A 20,738-nucleotide genomic window follows, 5' to 3' on the forward strand; every position below is an offset into this window, starting at 1 on the left:
ATCCTGAGATTACTACCCTGGAGGTCCTGTTTTTCAGCTTCCTGCCCAACTCCCTGAATTCCCTCTTCAGGACCTCCTCCCTTTTTCTACCTATGTCATTGGCACCAACAAGTACCAAGACTTCTGGGTGTTCACCCTCTTCACTTCAGAATACTCTGCAACCGATCCAAGACATCCCGTAGCCTGGCACCTGAGAGGCAACACACCATGCGGGTATCTCTATCACGCTGACAGAAGCTCCTATCTGTTCCCCTCACTATGGAATCCCCTATGACTACCACATTCCTCATCTTCTCTCCCTTCTGCACCACAGAACCTGGCTCAGTGCCAGAGTCCCGATCACCGTGGTCGTCCTCTGTCAGATCACCCCTCTCAACAGCATCCAAAATGAGATGACAGTTACTGAGGGTGATGGCCACAAGGGTGCTCTCTACTGTCCTTCCAAAGGGAGCTCTTCCCTTTGCTTCCCTGACTGTCACCCATTTATCTAACTCTTGCAGCCTTGGGGTGACTAACTCCCTGTAGCTCCTATCTGTCTCCTGCTCACTTTCCCTAATAAGCTGTAGGTCATCAAGCCGCAGCTCCAGATCCCAAACACAGTCTCTCAGAAGCTGCATCTCTGCACCTGGCATAGATGTGGCCAGAGCAAAGTACTAACCCTACAGGCATGCTCTCTATTCCTCCAAAAAAAAATGCAAGGGGAAAATAAAGCGAAGTCCACTTACCTTGCCAAAGCCCGACCACTGTGCCTCAGACCGCTCCTTTGATGACAGCTTCGCTAGGCAGTGTCTCCCTTTCATGCCTGAACCCTCCCTGCTCCCCAACTCACGATATATACTCCGGTTGTAGCCGAGTTCCCGCAAAGCTTTCCCCTTTTAAACTTTGCTCCCGGACCTCTGTGCCGCCTCCTCTCTCAGAATATTTTGCGTGTGTTAATCTGATAGACGAGTCAACGTTTCTTTTCCATGAAAAATGTTGCTTGTTTCTTTTTTATATCTTATCTGTGAGCTTTAATACCTGGGGCTTTAAATATATTTGCAAATACTTAAGAAAACCATGGCATTGTACTCTAATTTGTGTTTTTTTTTTAAGTTTGAGGGAATGGGAAAATGTTAACCCAAAAATGGTAAAGCAACAAATTACATGTAAATATTATCAAGGTACTTGTTTCCATATTGCAGGTATTTGTATCTCCCATACAATTTGTGCAGTGCACTCAAGCCTAGCATGGAAACAGTGAGGATGTCAAGTCTTGTGAAAATTTTGCAGTTTATTTAAGTGTGTTCATTTGGACATTTCATTTTACAAATTAATTATGATACTTGTCAACTTTTAACTTTCTCTTCCTTGCTAATAAAAAAACATAAAGCTGGAAAAATGCCTTGTATTTTTCCCATTTTTGAAAATAAAAATGACCTAATTGTTCAAACCCCTAAAGACCAGAAAGCTAGTATAACGCAAAAGCTCAAGAGGAACTATGAAACTAGTTATCGGTTATTGTTATAGATTTCTTGCAAGAATTCTTAATGAAAGCCCTTGAAGTTAATTTTGTTGGTGACTATTTTTGCTGGCTTAGCTTTCTCATTTCATCCTTCCACAAACCCACATATGCATGCACATGTGTCTCCATTCCTCCACCACACACACCTTGATCGTAAGATGGTGTTCAAATGGTTACAGTAAGTTGGTTAAATGTGAGGGGGTCCGATGGGTGTGGTGTATTTGGATTTTCAGAAAGCCATTAATAAGGACCCATATAACAAGTAAAAGCATGAAATTAAGTCATGTGGATTTGGGAGCAGTGCTTTACATGGACTTAAAAGTTGATTAGCAATGTAAGAATAAACATTTTTTTCAAAATTGACAGGTTGTGAGTCTCAGCTATTCATAACATCAGCAATTTGGATCTGGGAACAGAATGTTATTATGAAGATTGTTTGTACTAAACTGGGTGGTACAAAGAAACTTCAAGGCGAGATTGAGGAAGTGGGCAAAAATATGGCAGAGATATTACACAAATAATTGTGAAGTTGTACACTGGGGAAAAAGTAGGCATTGTTTAGTGTTAAATGGGGAAATGTTGACATATAAAAAGATTTGGGTTACATTCTGCATCAGTTATTGAAAGCAAATACTGTGTAGGACCAAGCAATTTAAAAGGCAATAATGTGTTGGCTTTCATGACAAGAGTCTTTGCATCTAGTAATGATATCTTGCTACAATTATACATGCCCTTACTGTGACTACATCTGGAATATTTTGTGCAGGTTTGGTCTCCTTACTGAAGAAAAACATACAAAAGTCATAGAGAGCTACATAGGCTGGCTGATTTCTGAGATAGTGGAGCTACAACTGAGGAGAGGTTGGGTTAGTATTCACGAACATTTTAGAAGCAAGAGAGGAGATTTAGTTCAAGCTTAAAACATTCTGATAGGGCTACATCGGATACCAGAAGGATGCCTTCCCTCGCTGGGATGTCTCAAACAGCCTTGGGTTATAGGGTAACAGATTATGGACTCAGATGAGAACATTCTGAATAGTGAACCTCTGGAAGTATATTTATTATCAAAATATGTGTATGTCACCATATACTATTCTGAGATTCATATTCTTGCAGGCATTCACAGTTGAACATAGAAATACAATAGAATCAATGAAAAACTGCACAAATGTACTGACAACCAACCAGTGTGTAGAAGAAGACAATTCTGTGAAAATACAAAAAAACAAAGGAAATAATAATAATAATAATAATAATACTAAGGACATGAGTTGTAGAGTCTTTCTACTATCTTGGAGTTTGTATACTAAAAACATTTTTTAGAAAACCTAACTACATGGTTTTGAAGCTGGAGTGTAACTTTGGTATATTTAATTTCAGACTTTCAACAAGCATACAAGAGTTGCAGACTTTCAAAATGCTGTTAAAGGACAAAAGGTAACAAATGCTATGGAAATGACGATGATGGATGCAAAGCAGAGACTTTGTAAAGTTGCCCAATCTTTGGCACTTTACAGAACTTCAGGGATCCAGTGGCCGTTGCACAATTTACTGTATTGCATTGGCTAAAGAACTACACCCAGATAAAGGTAGAGATGAATTGGGTATGGTAATAGTGAGCAACTATTTACATTTCAATTAATAGCATTTCTTCCTTACCTAATACAATGAAGTGCTCTTAAGGTTTTAGATTATTCCCAAAACTTGCGGCATTCACCATGTGTAAGCTTTTTACTGGTTTATTAGTATAAATATTAATTTGGTTTCAAATACCACCAAAACTTACCCACTAAGGAAATTTAAAAATCCTGTTTCTATGGATTTGTCTACTATTAATGAAGTATAATTTTATTTTTGATTCCCGCTGTTTCAGAGCACCTCCCTTACCTCCAATTGTGTTGGCAATGCAAAAGGTTCTTGAGAATATTTAATTATCTTTGATCATTGATTTATTGAAGTTCTAACTGACCTTAAAGATCATCAGAGTGTGTAAAAGATAGTTTCTGAATCTGATATCTTTACTTTTCCAAAAGAAGAAAATATTTTACTTTGGAGTGGATAACTGTCATTGTGTCATTTGTATATTGTGATAAAATGTGACTTTTGTAATTTAAAAAAAATAAAAGCAACCATTGGGTGGGTTGTAACTTTAACTGCTGTGCAATGAACTATGGACTTCTAAGTAAAATTTTATCCTGTGGAGAAATCGAAGAAGTTTTAAAATGTTGGTAATGAATTCATGTGATGGATTTTAAGACCACTTCAAAAAGAATTTACTGACTGCTACGACATTTAGAGCTCCTGATATATTAAATCTAAAAATGTCTCCTTCAAACCTTGGTAATAGTCTGAAATACAAATCAAAAGCAATATGATTTAATCCACTTTCCACATAAAATAAGCTTCAGTATCGTGTAGTTATTTCTAATGACCTCTAATTTCACATTGTAGCATCTGTTATTCAGCATTTAATTCACTGGATTGACCAAAAATGGCTGTTTAATCTTATGTACAGGATGGGCTGCATCCTTTTGAATCTAGAAGCAAATACGTGTGACTCCTAAAATGTGGTTATAAATAAGTTATTATTGGAGCATATGCAGCAAAGCTATCTATATATTGGAGCAAATAATAGCAAATATTTTTATGTAAACAAATCTTTCCTTTTTTTGTGCATGACTGTTGTTGAAGCCTTCCCACCATGGGGTGGGAGTTGAAGAAAATCTACGATGATCTCAGTGAATAATGAAGCAGTTTTAGAGCCCTGATAGTGTCGTGTTCATAGTCAGTTTCTTTCTCTCTTTGTTCTTGTTTACTCTTCTCTTAAACTATTCCAATTGCACAAAATGGCAGCAAGTTTTACATTCATGCCACTTGAATTCCCAGTTATATAATAGCGTAAGTTATATAATAGTACCATATAATAGTAAATTTTATGTGAATAAGCCGTTTATTTTTGTGCAAGGCTATTGCTGAAATCTTTCCAACCTCATCTTGTTGGTGTTAAATTTAGCCTGGTTCATATCATTAGTTTAGAATATTGAGATCTGTAATGATCAAAGATTGTGCTGCTGGTAAAAATGTCCTCTGCACTTCATAGCTTCAGACCAACAATAGTTTCCCTGTGCAAATCTGGATTTGCAAAGCCAGGCATTCTAAATGACGGCTAGTTCTTTGCAGTTATTTAGTAGAGTGTTGTTGGTATACTGTGGGGAAAATTGAAAGTATTAGTTTAAGCTCCTGTGTAACAGCTACATTGGAATGTGTAGCACAGAAGTAGTCCAATTAACCAAATGATTTGCGTCCACATTTAGCTTACACAAAAAAGCCATTCTTCTGTGCCTCTGCTCCTCTTCTAAACTTGCTATACATACAACAAGCACATCCATATACAAATCTGAATTCCAGTTTGTGCAATTTTATGGTCCTTGCTTTCTTAACCAAGTTATTTCTCCAGAGTAATAGTAAGCCGGAGAGTGGTGAAAAAAAACAATGCAAGGATATTTTACAGAAAATTTAAAGAACTAAACAAAAATGCAGATACAGGAAATCTGAAATAAAAAGCATAACAGATGAAGAATTGGTGATTAAAATGCTACCCTGCTTCTCCATGTGTCACCTGCTTCGTATTTCCAGTATTTATCTTAGGAATATTCTGATACAATGAGGTAAAGTAGCTTGGAAATTATAGGTCTATAGTGGTCTCAGTGAATGACAAAACAGGTTTAGAGGGCTGTCTGGCCTGATCCTGCTGTGTTCATAACCAGCATTTTCCTCTTGGCACGTGTTTATTTTTCTCTTAAACTATTCTCATTGTTCCATATGGCAACAAGTTTCGTACTCTCACCCCTCAAATTCCCTGTTGTATTATCAGTGATTGTCTTTTATTTTAGGCTAGCTTTTAGTTTCTCTTTCCAGTGAGAAGGGATCCCGTGTTAAAGAATGATGCATTAGATTGGATAGAGAGACCCATGATTTTGTTTTTTAAAAAAAAAAGAAATTAACACTGCAGGGTTTTTTTTTTGGTCTTCCCACAGTGACTTATTTAGAGGATTGCTTGCGTTATATTTATTTTAGCTATTCTGAAGCAGCTTTTTGTCACATATTAGGAGCATGGATTTTGAGAAAACACATTGAGGTAATCAGTAGTTAAGTTTTCTCTACCAACGGTTATTTTGTTTTGAAATGGCTTGCATGATATGACCAGCATTCACTGCCATCCTTAACTGCCCATAAGAAGGTGGTGCTGAACCAATTATATATAATGGTTTGCTGTTCACATACACCTACACTTTTGTCCCTCATTTTGGTAAAGTTTTACCAGATCGTCTATTACTGTCGACAGAAAAGGCTTTAAGATGCTTCAGTCTATCTTGTTTATGGTGTAACTGAGTCACAGCATGTTACTGATGGGAGGAGGTGAGTGTTAAGGTGGTGGATGGTTTGCCTGTGAGGTGTTGAGCTTCTTAAGTCAGTAGAATTGTGGTCATCTTTGCAACTGCTGAATATCTATTTACCTTTGTAGCTGTTGAAGCTTTGGAAATTTGATGCATGTGTCACACATGCCACAAAATATCCACCCTCTGATCAGCATTTACAGACATTGTATTTTTATGTTTGGTCCTGTGAGTTTTACCATGGAATCTTTTAATAAGGTTAGGTAGCCCATAATTAATGATCCCCTGGTTTTTAATGTAGAAACTCTCTACCATGTTTTGAAAAATAATTTGATAAAGGCATGTGTAAACTTAATGAACAGCTGAGGAAAACAGAAGTAAACAATTCAATAGTATAATTGAATGCCAAAAGTATATTTCATCCTGGCATTTTAAATAATCTATCACCATTAAAGTTTTGTTGTCCCTAATGATGTGCAATTTCAAAATAATTACACTGTTAACCACCATTCTTTTCCTAAAGTACTTGTTGCATCACTCATTTTCAATTGAAACTGGCAATGACATTTCATTATAAGTTCTTCAGTTGTGGATAGATGGAAAAGCAAGCAGCAAAATGAAAAGCTGATTGCAATGGCAAAACTTGTTTCTAAATTGCAGTAGATATTTTTAAATTACTATTTTGAACACAACTTTGACTGGAATAACACACAAAATGCTCGAGGAACTCAGCATGTCAGGCAGCATCTATAGCAAGGAATAAAGAGTTGACGTTTTGGACTAAGACCCTTCATCAGATTTTGGTCCAAAACCAAAAGTTAATCCTGATGAAGGAGATAATGAAACAGATCCTGATGAAGGGTCTTGGCCCAAAACTGGACTCTTCATTTCTCTCCATAGATATTACCTGACCTGCTGAGTTCCTCCAGCACTTTGTGTGTGTGTGTTACTCTGGATTTCCAGCATCTGTCAAATATCTTGTATTTCTACCTGGAATAACCATACCTGTATGCAAAACATTGTTCCTTTGACTGTTTTTGTCTAACTATTGCTTTATAACTCTTAATCTAAGCAACTGTGTCCATTTTTGCAGCAGCTTCAGCACCTGTTTACTTTAACACTTTACTAATTTTTATCTGCATGATCAGCACTAATATTTCAATGCAACAGTGCTCTGCCTTAAGCAAAATAAGTGCTCCGTTAATGTGACAAAATTGATTGTATTTTTGTGTTATCTTTGATCACGATTCATCTAAGTTCTTTGTCTTTCCTAGTTTGAAGTTTTAAAGAGTTTTAAGTTCCTCTCAATTTATGTGTACCAAGCTGGTGTTCAACTTGGAACAAAGTGTTTTGGAATGCATCCTCTGTTTACTACACTTGTCATGTATTTATATAAAGAAAAATAAAATTTTACTGGTGATCCACTTTCAAAACCTGTTACTTTATGTAAAGATATGTTGAGTAAAGTGGGAACTAGACCAAATGGACTAATTTTCCTGTGATTTGATTAAGTTAAAATTTCCAGACTAATAAAGCTTTTTCTAAATAATTTCCTCATGCTTAAAAAGGAGGAAGAACTCTTAATGTTAAGCTCTCTTCAGTGTTCTCATTTGTACATTTTCATTAAATTCCATGCTCTCTGCCAAGGTTTGAACAGTTTGCAATCCATTGTACAATATCCGATGTTTTATAGCTTCTTCGAAAAGGTGTTTATACAACACAGTTGGCTTTTGGATGTATTACTTGAAGCATCTTCAAGTGGTTCAATCTTGTCAGGAACAAAGCTCTGGAATTATAAGTAACACTTGATCCATCTTCTGGTCATAAGTGGATCATCTGACGGGACCAGAGTTTCTGTTATTGGTCCTCATCTACAGTGTTTAATCATGTGGGAATAAAAGAACGGAGGTGTAGTCATTAAACCAAATGAATGATCCTGAAACCTGGAACCACAACCAAAGATGAGTTTGAATTTATAAAAGCTGTGAAATTTAAATTCACTGAAACAAAATGCTATTCTCTATAATAGCTTAATACCCATTGGTTCACTAACATTAAAATCAGATCACTGGAGAAGTCAGTGTGTCAAGCAGCATCAATAAATGCAAGAGAAGTCAATGTTTTGGGTTGAAACATGTTGACTTTACCTGAAGATCTTTATATTTTCTGTAAGTTCCCAGTGACCACAAACACAAAAAGGATAAAGCACTTGAAACCATAAAGATGTGGAAGAAATTGTCATTTATTCTGATTTGGTGGATTGTAGATTCTAATAGGGACTGTACAATATTCACAAATTATTCTAATTCAGAATAACTACATAATCACAGATAAATGAATCAACTAATTTTTTTTTTAAAGTCACATTCACAAAAGTAATATCAGTAAAAAGAAACAGTCCTTTGTACAGACACGTCTATGGTCCAGTTCAATAGCCATTCCAGCTACACGATTTGTGGAACCTCTTCTGTAATATCTGATAACTAGAATACAGTTGATGAGTTTATTGAAAAGTGATTATTTCTTCAGATCATGAGTGACGGGGTGGAGCTGTGCAGATGAACTTCCGCTACTATTGGTGCATAAGTATCTGAGACAAAGGAAGCAAATTCCTCATAACTTTGGTTCCTAGAGCCATATTGATCAGGAGTGCTATAAATAAAGAAAGATTACAATGAATGTAGAGATTTCAGCTTCATGCTGGGAAACTAGTGCAATCATTTTCCAAAACTCGGTCAGTAAAATATCACAAAAGCAAAGGCTGCATCATATCCCAACTTGAATCCTCAGTCTGTTAAAGCAGTTGATTCAGCTGGCAATACAATCATGAGTAGAACAACCAAGATCAAATGGCAGAGGAGACAATGAGCTGAATGGCCTAATTCTGCTTCCATACCTTATGGTCTTGCTTTTATCCCAACCAGGAATTTAACCAGAACTTCCAGGATTCACATTCCAGATCCCATGGCAGGGACACTCTCCCAAACCCTTCTTTACTTTTGCATATGTTGACACTTGATGAAACCATTTTATTTTTAACTTCTCAAACATCGGTAACATTTGCTGTCTACAGTGAAGAACTGGCATCTTGATGCATGTGCAAGACTAAGAAATGGTTCTCCTCCAGAGTGTTCAAGAAAATGAAAGACTGAGGAATGGATGAGCTGGGTTCATTATCTCTTTCTCCTGGGGGAAACAGAGCATGGGACCTATAACATAACCTGGAAATTGTACACCCTTCTATGCAAAAAATGCAAGTGAGGACTTGGCTGGATTGAACTTGAAAGTGAAACTGACAAGTTATTAAGATTGTTATTGTATCTGATGACTTATTAAGTGTGCCACTTTGGTGAAATGAAATACACTCCTGTTTACCAGTAAGGTTCCTATTACTTAACCCCAATGTCATTCTTCTCAGACACTGCAATTTTAATAAATAATGGTGATCCCCATGGTACCTGTAAAATTAGTTAAACTCTTTTTGAACCTGCGACCTACTGAATGCTCAACGACTCTTCAAGTCACTAACTTGGAAAAGTGAGCCTCAACAAGTTAAACCATTTCATAGGTCATTGGCGGAAACAGCAGCCACTCAAAGGAAGAAGCAGTGAGAACTTCGTATAAACTACATTGCAAGATACTGAAATAAATGATTTGTACTCAGTGGAGTTTAGAAGAATAAGAGGTGATCTTGTGAAAACCAATATTGTTAGATGGCTAGACATGCAAATGTTGGGATGATGTTTCTAATGTGGGGATCTGCAGGATATGGTCTCAGGAGGAGGAAACATTTAAAACCGAGATAAAATGCTTCTCTTAAAGGGCTGTGTTTCATGGAATTGCTTGCCCCAGAACACTCTGGGGGCTAAAATATAGCGTCATAGACCACTGCAGCACAGAAACAGGCCCTTTGGTCCCTCTAGTCCATACAGACTAGTCCCATCAACCCACACCTGGAACATAGCCCTCCATTCCCCTCCCATCTATGCACATCCAAAATTCTTTTAAAAGTAGAAATCGAAACCACATCTACCACTTCTGCTGGCAGGCCATTCCACACTTGCATCACCCTTTGAGTAAAGAAGTTCCCTCTGATGTTTGCCTGAACTATTTCATCTTTTACCCTTAAACTTATGACCTCTAGTTCTAGTCTCACTCAACCTCAGTGGAAAAAGCCTGCTTGCATTATCAATACTCCTCATAATTTTGTATACAATTATGTATATGTATTCAAGGTTGAGACAGATTCTTTAACCACTAGGGGAATGGAGAGAGAGGACATGAAAGGGAACTTGAGGAAAGTTGTTTTGATGAGCATTATTGAATGGCAGAGCACCTCTAGGGCTCAATGACCCAGTCCTGCTCCTGTTTTTTTTATGATCTTGCTATGATTTCTATTCAACATAATCAATTCTCATGGTTAAAGTATTTATAAGAGTACAAATGCAGAAGCACTTCCTACTGGCATAAATTGGAAATTTAAAATAACCAGCAAAGGAACCAAAGGTTGTGAGATTGTTTTCTTGTTCAGAGGATTACACTGAGGGAAACAGCAGTGGAATAAAATTGAAAACAGCTTTCCACAGTAGATTTGGTAATAGGGAAAGATACACTTACAGGGCCAAAAGGAAAGGGGCAGAACAGTGATACTAACTGGACACTCAAAGAACTGGTACAGCAGAATTGGCTGAGTACCCTCCTCTTTTACCAGTGGGCGTCTCAAACTGCAGACAAATCAAGAGGTCCGTTTTCAGTAATTACCTGCTGATTGCACTATAAGATGTTGTGTTCCAGGCTAAGTCATCGTCACTGTCATAACGTCGAGGATTATCAAAGAAAAATGCTCTGGGAGTGAATCCATGGCTGTAAGGTATTCTATTCCCCATCTGCAATAGTATAGAAAAACCTGTCAATGAGTCCAGCCCAATCATAAGACCATAAAACTTAGCAGCAGAATTGGGCTATTTGGCCCATCAAGTCTGCTCCGCCATTCAATCATGGCTGATATGTTTTCCCTCAACCCCATTCTCCTGCCTTCTTCCCATAACCTTTGACACCCTTACTGATCAAAAACCAATCGACCTTTGCTTTAAATATACCCAGTGACTTGGCCTGCACAGCCATCTGGGGCAATGAATTCCACAGATTCGCTACCCTCTGGCGGAAGGAATTCTTAAGCACTTTAATTCCGGATTCAGGCCAGGGCAGAAGACTAAGGGCCAAATCAAAACCCTTCCCCAGTCAGGTTTCTATAAGCAAGGCTGCAAAGCTCTATCACTTTTATTTTTTACCCTTACATTGCATTAAAGCAAAATCACTTTTCCCATTGAGGGAACTTTACCTGGAACTGTTGTTTGACTATACAGTGTTTCATCACGTTGTCTATCCTTGCTATCTGCTCTGGTACTGCAATGGGTTTTCTTCTGAAAAGACATCATCATTTTCTCATCTGATAAAATTATTTCTGATCCTCTTTTCTTGAGTTGGATTTTATTCTGTGCCTTCTGTTTCATCTCTTTTTCCACATATGCACAGATATCACAATGACCTCTGATGTACACCACCCTTACGTCTGTCCACTTACACTTTGAAACTATTTTGACTGCATGCCAAAGGGTTGACAAAATTTTAAAAATTAAAGATTAATTTTATTTGTCACGTACATCAAAACGTACAGGGAAATGCAATGTTTGCATCAAATTCAATCAGTGAGGATATGCTGTACAGCTTGCAAATGTTGCCATGCTTCTGTCACCATCACAGCATGTCCACAGCTCACTAACCCTAACTGGACATTTTTGGAAGGTGAGAAGCAACCAGATAACTTGTCAAAAACGCACACAGTCAAGGGGGGAGCATACAAACCCCTCACAGACAGTGGCAGGAATTGAATCCTGATCTTGCAGCCGGTATTATAAAGCAATGCATTAACTACTATGCTACCATGCCACCCAATATAATTATTAATTGTTTCAAATCTAATTTTATAATTGTCCTCAAGCCAAGTGAGGATCAAGCAAAGAGTTTTCTGCTGACCAAATCTGGTTAGTAGACCGTAGCATTAGGGTCCCTAGTTTAACAGAACAGCATACACAAATCTTTATGTATCAGAAAATCACCAAGCAGCTAAAACCTATACAACAACACACATCAAAGTTGCTGGTGAACGCAGCAGGCCAGGCAGCAACTTTGATGTGTGTTGCTTGAATTTCCAGCATCTGCAGATTTCCTCGTGTTTGCGAGCTAAAACCTACATGTTGGTTCCACACTTAAAAATTATGTTGCAATTCTTAAAACAACACTAAATAACAAGCTGCATGAAAATTAAAACTTTATTTTGAAATTAGTGGCAGGGTTATTTTTACTCTGTTATTCCGTGATGTAGTATTCTTTTTATGACCCTCTGGTGTTAGTGTAAACATCATTTCCCTGTGTTAGAGGGAGCCAGGTTGGAGGTCCAAGTTCTGTGGGGCCTCAAGGACAAAGGCTGGTAATCTCCAAGACCAGCCAGTAGTCCTGAGGTCAGATGCCCAAGATCAATGAGTCATGGAATTGAAGCCCCAAGGTCAATGGGCAAGTCCAGAGATCAAAGATGTCCTGTCCTGGTGTAGGAGGCCTGTCCCACTTACTGACCAGCTGTTATAACTACACCATGGATGTTCTAGTCATGTTTCTAATCAATGGTGGGTGTGGGGATAAAAGGTTTGTTTTGCTGTTGGTGTGTGTTGGCTGCATGTGTTCTGCTGAATATTGTTGGCATGCTATGTTGGAGCCAGAACGTGTGAGCTACCCCCAGCACATCCTTGGATTGTTGTTGGTTGTTGATGCGAATGATGCATTTCACTGTATGTTTCAATGTACATGTGAGTAATAAATAAATTTAAATCGCATGTATCTGCTGCCCATGTCCTTCTTGGTGGTGGCATCTCTAGGTCTGAGAAGTGCTAATACCTCGAGCATCTCATTACAGATAGCATCCCAGCCACTGGTGAAGGGTTGAATGTTTTGGGTGGTGGATGGATTGCCACTCAAGTGGATAACAATGAACTGCTGAGCATTATTGGACTCGTACACACCCAGGCAAGTGGAGAATATTTTATCACACCTCTACCTCGCAAACAGTGAGTGTTAGAAGCTCATTTATTCACAAGGCAGTACCCGGTTTCTGACCCGCTCTTGTAACTACAGCTTAGCTTGTGTAGTTGTGTTTCTAGTCAATGGAGACCTTTATCCACCCCGGGTATCAATGCTGGTGAGGTGTGATGGTGATACCCTCTCTCATGATGTCCCTTTCCGTGACCATCTTTTGTCAGCCTAAACTGCAAGACTGAGAGCCTGACTAGAGACTGGAGTCCTGTCCCAGGGTTGGAGAACCATCTGCGTGTATGTGGGAGGGAGGAAACGGGCTTATTTTGCTGTTGTTGTTTGGTTGCTTGTTGTGTTCTTTGCTGTTGAACGTTGTGGGCATGCCATGTTGGCGCTGGAATGTGTGGCAACAATTGCAGGCTGCTCCCAGCACATCCTTGGGTTTTGTGGGCTGTTAACACAAATGACACAATTCACTATATGTTTCCTTGTACATGTGATAAATAAATTAATCTGAATCTAAATACTATTATCCCTCCATGTCCCTCCTGGCAGTGTGAATATGTTACTGTCTTTCTACAAATCTGGTGATAGTGTGCCCCATCATGGTATCATGAACCACCCAAGGGCATGTGATAATTATTGTACAGAAGTTCATATATCCCCACATCAGCATTTATGTTAGTGAGCTTTGCATGAGCCACACCAATACCCAGCCAGCCGGATATTCCAAAGCTCAGTGAGACAGTAGAAAGCCCAAAAGGTTGAAGACCTAAGTTAGCAAGTCTGGGGGTAGAGGGAGTCCAGGCCAGAGACTGAAGGTTGAAAGCCCAATGTCTGTGAGTCCGTGAGTTTGGGCCAGAGCCTGGAAGTTGGAAGCCCAATGTCTGTGAGTCTGTGGGTCTTGTCCAGAGCCTGAGGTTGGAGGCCCAAAGTCTGACAGTCTGGTCCAGGGCCTGGAAGTTGGAAGCCCAATGTCTGCAAGTTTAGGAGTGCAAGTCAGAACTGGAGGTTGAAAGCCCAATGTCTGTGAGCTTGTGAGTCTGGTCCAGGGCCTGGAGGCTGGACGCCCAATGTCTGTATCCATGAGTCTGGTCCAGGGCCTGGAATGTTGGATGCCCCATCTCTGCGAGTGCTTGAGTCTAGCCCAGGGACAGGAGGTTTGAGACCCAATGTCTGCAAGTCTGTGAGTCCGGTCCAGAGACTGGAGGTTGGAGACCTGATGTCTGCAAGTCTGATAGTCCGTAGCCAAGGACTAGAGGCCCAGGGATGGTCTGTCCTGGGGTTGAAGACGTACGTGTGTGTGTGTGTGTGTGTGGGTGGGAGGACAGGACAGGGGTTTCTTTCACTGTTGTCTTGTTCTGTTGTTGTGTTGAACATTGTGGACATGCTATTACAGTGCCAGAATGTGTGGTGAATTCAAAGACTATGTTTGACCTACTTACCAGACTTTGAATGGGCCTTCTTACACGAAAGAACAGGACAACTAGAGCAGTGGGAAGCAGTTCCCAGATGAATAGGACCACACCGAACACTAAGTACTCCTTATCCCTCAGTTGAATCTGCAGATCTGCCTGTGAGAACAGCACAAAACCTCATCAACAGCCTTCATTTACATTCTGTCTTTAACACAGGTAACACACAGACATAAAGTTGATACCATACATTATGTCAGCTGATCAACCACATAGCTAAGAGAGCTCCACCATCAAAGGACCCCCTGACTCCCTAGACCATGCTCGCTTTTTGCTACTGCCATCAGGCAGGAGTAAGACCATAAGATTTAGGAGCAGAAGTGGGCCATTCAGCCCATCGAGTCTGCTTCGCCATTCAATCATGGGTTAATCCAGTCATCCCCACTCCCCTGCTTTCACCCCATACCCTTTGATGCCCTGGCTAATCAAGAACCTACCTATCTCTGCCTTAAGTACACCCAATGACTTGGCCTCCACAGCCACTCGTGGCAACAAATTCCACAGATTTACCATCCTCTGACTAAAGTAATTTCTCTGCATCTCAGTTCTAAAAGGACGTCCTTCAATCCTGAAGTCGTGCCCTCTTGTCCTAGAATCCCCGACCATGGGAAATAACTTTGCCATATCTAATCTGTTGAGGCCTTTTAACATTTGGAATGTTTCTATGAATTTCCCCCCCCCCCCCATTCTCCTGAACTCCAGGGAATACAGCCAAAGAACTGCCAAACATTCCTCATACGTTAACCCTCTCATTTCTGGAATCATTCTCGTGAATCTTCTCTGAACCCTCTCCAATGTCAGTATATCCTTTCTAAAATAAGGAGCCCATAACTGCACAGGATACTCCAAGTGTGGTCACACGAGTGTCTTATAGAGCCTCATCTTCACATCCCGGTCTTTATATTCTATACTTCCAGAAATGAATGCCAACGTTGCATTCGCCTTGTTCACAACCGACTCAGCCTGCAGGTTAACCTTTAAGGTATCTTGCACAAGGACTCCCAAGTCTCTTTGCACCTCTGCATTTTCAATTCTCTCCCCATCTAAGTAATAGTCTGCCCGTTTATTTCTTCCACCAAAGTGCATGACGTACAATTTCCAACATTGTATTTCATTTGCCACTTCTTTGCCCATTCCTCTAAACTATCTAAGTGTCTCTGCAGGCTCTGTTTCATCAACACTACTCGCTCCTCCACCTATCTTTGTATCATTGGCAAATTTAGCCACAAATCCCTTAATACCGTAGTCCAAATCATTGGCATGCATCGTAAAAAATAACAGTCCCAACACCGAACCCTGTGGAACTCCACTGGTAACTGGCAGCCAGCCAAAATAGGATCCCTTTATTCCCACTCTCTGTTTTCTGCCAACCAGCCAATGCTCCACCCATGCTAGATATTAGTCGCCAGCTTCCTCTCATAATTCATCTTTTCCTTCCGAATGACCTTCTTGGTTTCCTTCTGCAAGTTTTTAAAAGCTCCCCAATCCTCTATCTTCCCACTAACTCTGGCTTCCTTGTATGCCCTCTCTTTTGCTTTTACTTTGGCTCTGACTTCACTTGTCAGCCACGGTAGTGTCCTTCACTTTGAAAATTTCTTCTCATTTGGAATATAGCTTTCTTGCACTTCACTCATTGTTCACCTAAAACTCCAGCCATTGCTGCTCTGCTGTCCTTCCTGCAAATGTCCCTTTCCAGTCAACTTCAGCCAGTTCCCCTCTTATGCCATTGTAATTTCCTTTATTCCACGGAAATACTGACACGTTAGATTTTATTTTTTCTCTCAAATTTCAAAGTGAACTCGATCATATTGTGATCACTGTTCCCTAAGGGTTCCTTAACCTTAAGCTCTCTTATCACCTCCAGATCATTGCACAACACCCAATCCAGCAGAGCTGCTCCCCTAGTGGGCTCAACAACAAGCTGATCTAAAAAGCCATCCCTTAGACAGTCTACAAATTCTCTCTCGAGGTCCAGTACTGGCCTGGTTTTCCCAATCCATTTTCATGTTAAAATCCCCAACAATTATCATGACATTGCCTTTCTGATATGCCTTTTCTGTCTCCTGCTATAATTTGTAATCCACATCCCAGCTGCTGTTTGGAGGCCTGTATACAACTGCCATTAGGGTCCTTTTTCCCTTGCCATTTCTTAACTCAACCCCTAGAGACTCTACACCTTCTAATCCTATGCCATCTCTTTCCAATGATTTAATATTATTTCTCATACACAGAGCCACACCACCCCCTCTGCCAACTAACCTATCTTTCTGATACACCGTATATACTTGGACGGTCAGCTCCCAATGGCAGCCATTGTTTAGCCAAGTTTCAGAAATGGCCACAACGTCATATTTACCAATCTGTAGCTGAATTTCAAGATTGTCCATTTTATTTCTTATGCTAAGTGCATTCAAATACAACACTCTCAGTCCAGTATTTGTTGCTTTCTGTTTTAATTGCACCACGTCTCTATTGCCCTGTAACTCATGCCACTGGCTTTGATTAAGCCTCATATCCTGTCTGTTCTTTCTACAATCTCTGTTGCATGCTATCTTTGATTTATTTCTGTTTTACAGCTTGTTATTTCTGTACTGATGCCTTAGGTCCTGCACTACCTGGTTCAGGAACAGTTATTACCCTGCAACCATCAGACTCCTAAACTGGCATGGATAACTTCTTTTAGTACTACTCTGAACTGATTCTTTCAAGGACTTTTTACAGCTCAGGTTCTCATTTATTTTTAATTTGCCCAGTTAGTCATACATAGCTGATGGGGAAGTTATTGCAGGTCTGTGAAGAAAGAATATGGAAATGGAACTAATAGAAAGGTTTTTAACAGATCTAATTCAGGTACAATAATGTAAGGATTTCCTTCTGTGTAATTCTGGGTAAACATTTAGAAATAATGCAAGACTAACCTGCCCCGGAGGTATACTGACCTGATCAGACACATTATACCAGTCATAATCAAACATCTTCACGTGGTTGTAGAAGGTGAGTGTAATCACGACCAGGTTGTAGCAAGCTCTTGATGTGTACAGTAATATAATTAGCAATCCCACCACTACAACCTGACACAATGATGTGCCCTGAAAGTACAAACATAAAAAGGATGTTAATTTCCAGCAGTTTTTCTTGTTCAAATATATGAAAAATTATAAAGCATTGGAGAGGGTCCAGAGGAGGTACATGAGGATGACCCCAGACATGAAAGGGTTAACATATAGAACCACAGAACATTACAGCACAGAAACAGGCCTTTTGGCCCTTCTTGGCTGTGCCGAACCATTTTTCTGCCTAGTCCCACTGACCTGCATCTGGACCGTATCCTTCCATGCACCTCTCATCCATGTACCTGTCCAAGTTTTTCTTAAATGTTAAAAGTGAGCCTGAATTTACCACTTCATCTGGCAGCTCATTCCACACTCCCAACACCCTCTGTGTGAAGAAGCCCCCCCTAATGTTTCCTTTAAACTTTTACCCCTTCGCCCTTAACCCATGTCCTCTGGTTTTTTTTCCCTCCCCTAGCCTCAGTGGAAAAAGCCTGCTTGCATTCACTCTATCTATACCCATCATAATTTTATATACCTCTATCAAATCTCCCCTCATTCTTCTACGCTCCAGGGAATAAAGTCCTAACCTATTCAACCTTTCTCTGTAACTCAGTTTCTCAAGTCCCAGCAACATCCTTATTTACATCTTCTCTGCACTCTTTCAACCTTATTAATGTCCTTCCTGTAACTTGGTGACCAAAACTGCACACAATACTCCAAATTCGGCCTCACCAATGCCTTATACAACCTCACCATAACATTCCAACTCTTATATTCAATACTTTGATTTATAAAGGCCAATATACCAAAAGCTCTCTTTACGACCCTACCTACCTGTGACGCCACTTTTAGGGAATTTTGTATCTGTATTCCCAGATCCCTGTGTTCTACTGCACTCCTCAGTGCCCCACCATTTACCTTGTATGTTCCACCTTGGTTTGTCCTTCCAAAGTCAACGAGAATTGGAAGAGCAAATCTGCAGAGAGATAGCAGGCAACTGCAGGAAACATAAAGTTGTGGTGGTAGGGGATTTTAATTTTCCATATATTGATCTCCCATACTGTTAGGGGTCTAGATGGTTTAGAGTTTGTAAAATGTGTTCAGGAAAGTTTCCTAAATCAATATATAGAGGGACCAACTAGAGGGGATGCAATATTGGATCTCCTGTTAGGAAACGAGTTAGGACAAGTGACAGAAGTCTGTGTAGGGGAGCACTTTGGTTCCAGTGATCATAACACCATTAGTTTCAAATTGATCATGGACAAGGATAGATCTAGTCCTAGGGTTCAGGTTCTTAACTGGAAGAAGGCCAAATTTGAAGAAATGAGAAAGGATCTAAAAAGCATGGATTGGGACAGGTTGTTCTCTGGCAAGGCTGTGATCGGTAGGTGGGAAGCCTTCAAAGGAGAAATTTTGAGAGTGCAGAATTTGTATGTTCCTGTCAGGATTAAAGGCAAAGTGAATAGGAATAAGGAACCTTGGTTCTCAAGGGATATTGCAACTCTGATTAAGAAGAAGAGGGAGTTGTATGACATGTATAGGAAGCAGGGAGTAAATAAGGTGCTTGAGGAGTATAAGAAGTGCAAGAAAATACTTAAGAAAGTAATCAGGAGGGCTAAAAGAAGACATGAGGTTGCCTTGGCAGTCAAAGTGAAGGATAATCCAACGAGCTTTTACAGGTATATTAAGAGCAAAAGGATTATAAGGGATAAAATTGGTCCTCTTGAAGATCAGAGTGGTTGGCTATGTGCGGAACCAAAGGAAATGGGGGAGATCTTAAATAGGGTTTTTGCGTCTGTATTTACTAAGGAAACTGGCATGAAGTCTATGGAATTAAGAGAAACAAGTAGTGAGATCATGGAAACTGTACAGATTGAAAAGGAGGAGGTCCTTGCTGTCTTGAGGAAAATTAAAGTGGATAAATCCCCGGGACCTGACAGGGTGTTCCCTCGGACCTTGAAGGAGACTAGTGTTGAAATTGCAGGGGCCCTGGCAGAAATATTTAAAATGTTGTTGTCTACAGGTGAGGTGCCGGAGGATTGGAGAGTGGCTCATGTTGTTCCGTTGTTTAAAAAAGGATCGAAAAGTAATCCGGGAAATTATAGGCCAGTAAGTTTAACGTCGATAGTAGGTAAGTTATTGCAGGGAGTACTAAGAGACAGAATCTACAAGCATTTGGATAGACAGGGACTTATTAGGGAGAGTCAACATAGCTTTGTGCGTGGTAGGTCATGTTTGACCAATCTATTGGAGTTTTTCGAGGAGGTTACCAGGAAAGTGGATGAAAGGAAGGCAGTGGATATTGTCTACATGGACTTCAGTAAGGCCTTTGACAAGGTCCCGCATGGGAGGTTAGTTAGGAAAATTCAGTCGCTAGGTATACATGGAGAGGTGGTAAATTGGATTAGACATTGGCTCAATGGAAGAAACCAAAGAGTGGTAGTAGAGAATTGCTTCTCCGAGTGGAGGCCTGTGACTAGTGGTGTGCCACAGGGATCAGTGCTGGGTCCATTGTTATTTGTCATCTATATCAATGATCTGGATGATAATGTGGTAAATTGGATCAGCTAATTTGCTGATGATACAAAGATTGGAGGTGTAGTAGACAGTGAGGAAGGTTTTCAGAGCCTGCAGAGGGACTTGGACCAGCTGGAAAAATGGGCTGAAAAATGGCAGATGGAGTTGAAGTATTGCACTTTGGAAGGACAAACCAAGATAGAACATAAAGGGTAAATGGTAGGGCACTGAGGAGTGCAGTGGAACAGAGGGATCTGGGAATACAGATACAAAATCCCTAAAAGTGGCGTCACAGGTAGATAGGGTCGTAAAGAGAGCTTTTGGTACATTGGCCTTTATTAATCAAAGTATTGAGTATAAGAGCTGGAATGTTATGATGAGTTTGTATGAGGCATTGGTGAAGCCAAATCTGGAGTATTGTGTTCAGTTTTGGTCAACAAATTACAGGAAGGATATAAATAAGGTTGAAAGAGTGCAAAGAAGGTTTACAAGGATGTTGCCGGCACTTGAGAAACTCAGTTACAGAGAAAGGTTGAATAGGTTAGGACTTTATTCCCTGGAGCGCAGAAGAATGAGGGGAGATTTGATAGAGGTATATAAAATTATGATGGGTATAGATAGAGTGAATGCAAGCAGGCTTTTTCCACTGAGGCAAGGGGAGAAAAAAACCAGAGGACATGAGTTAAGGGTGAGGGGGGAAAAGTTTAAA

At 40.0% G+C, this 20,738-nt stretch overlaps 2 protein-coding genes across 4 annotated transcripts in view; one reads left to right on the forward strand and one right to left on the reverse strand.

Moving 5' to 3' along the window:
• Positions 1–7,503, forward strand: part of ero1b (endoplasmic reticulum oxidoreductase 1 beta) — an 85,894-nt gene extending 78,391 nt beyond the window's left edge. For both annotated transcript variants that reach the window (XM_063039442.1, XM_063039447.1), the window contains exon 16: positions 2,882–7,503. In XM_063039442.1, the coding sequence (XP_062895512.1) occupies positions 2,882–2,942 (61 nt within the window). In that variant the 3' untranslated portion in view covers positions 2,943–7,503. The remainder of the gene's footprint in view (positions 1–2,881) is intronic.
• Positions 7,504–8,035: 532 nt separating this feature from the next.
• Positions 8,036–20,738, reverse strand: part of LOC134358937 (G protein-coupled receptor 137Ba-like) — a 44,228-nt gene continuing 31,525 nt past the window's right edge. The window contains exons 4-7 of one of the 2 annotated variants that reach the window (XM_063071639.1): positions 17,399–17,548; positions 14,430–14,558; positions 10,660–10,784; positions 8,036–8,550 (exon numbers count right to left, since the gene is read on the reverse strand). In XM_063071639.1, coding sequence (XP_062927709.1) covers positions 8,424–8,550; positions 10,660–10,784; positions 14,430–14,558; positions 17,399–17,548 — 531 coding nt within the window. In that variant the 3' untranslated portion in view covers positions 8,036–8,423. The remainder of the gene's footprint in view (positions 8,551–10,659; positions 10,785–14,429; positions 14,559–17,398; positions 17,549–20,738) is intronic. The other variant, XM_063071647.1, reaches the window with a different exon arrangement.

This window comes from Mobula hypostoma, chromosome 2 (assembly GCF_963921235.1).
Source record: "Mobula hypostoma chromosome 2, sMobHyp1.1, whole genome shotgun sequence".
Lineage (NCBI taxonomy): Eukaryota > Metazoa > Chordata > Chondrichthyes > Myliobatiformes > Myliobatidae > Mobula > Mobula hypostoma.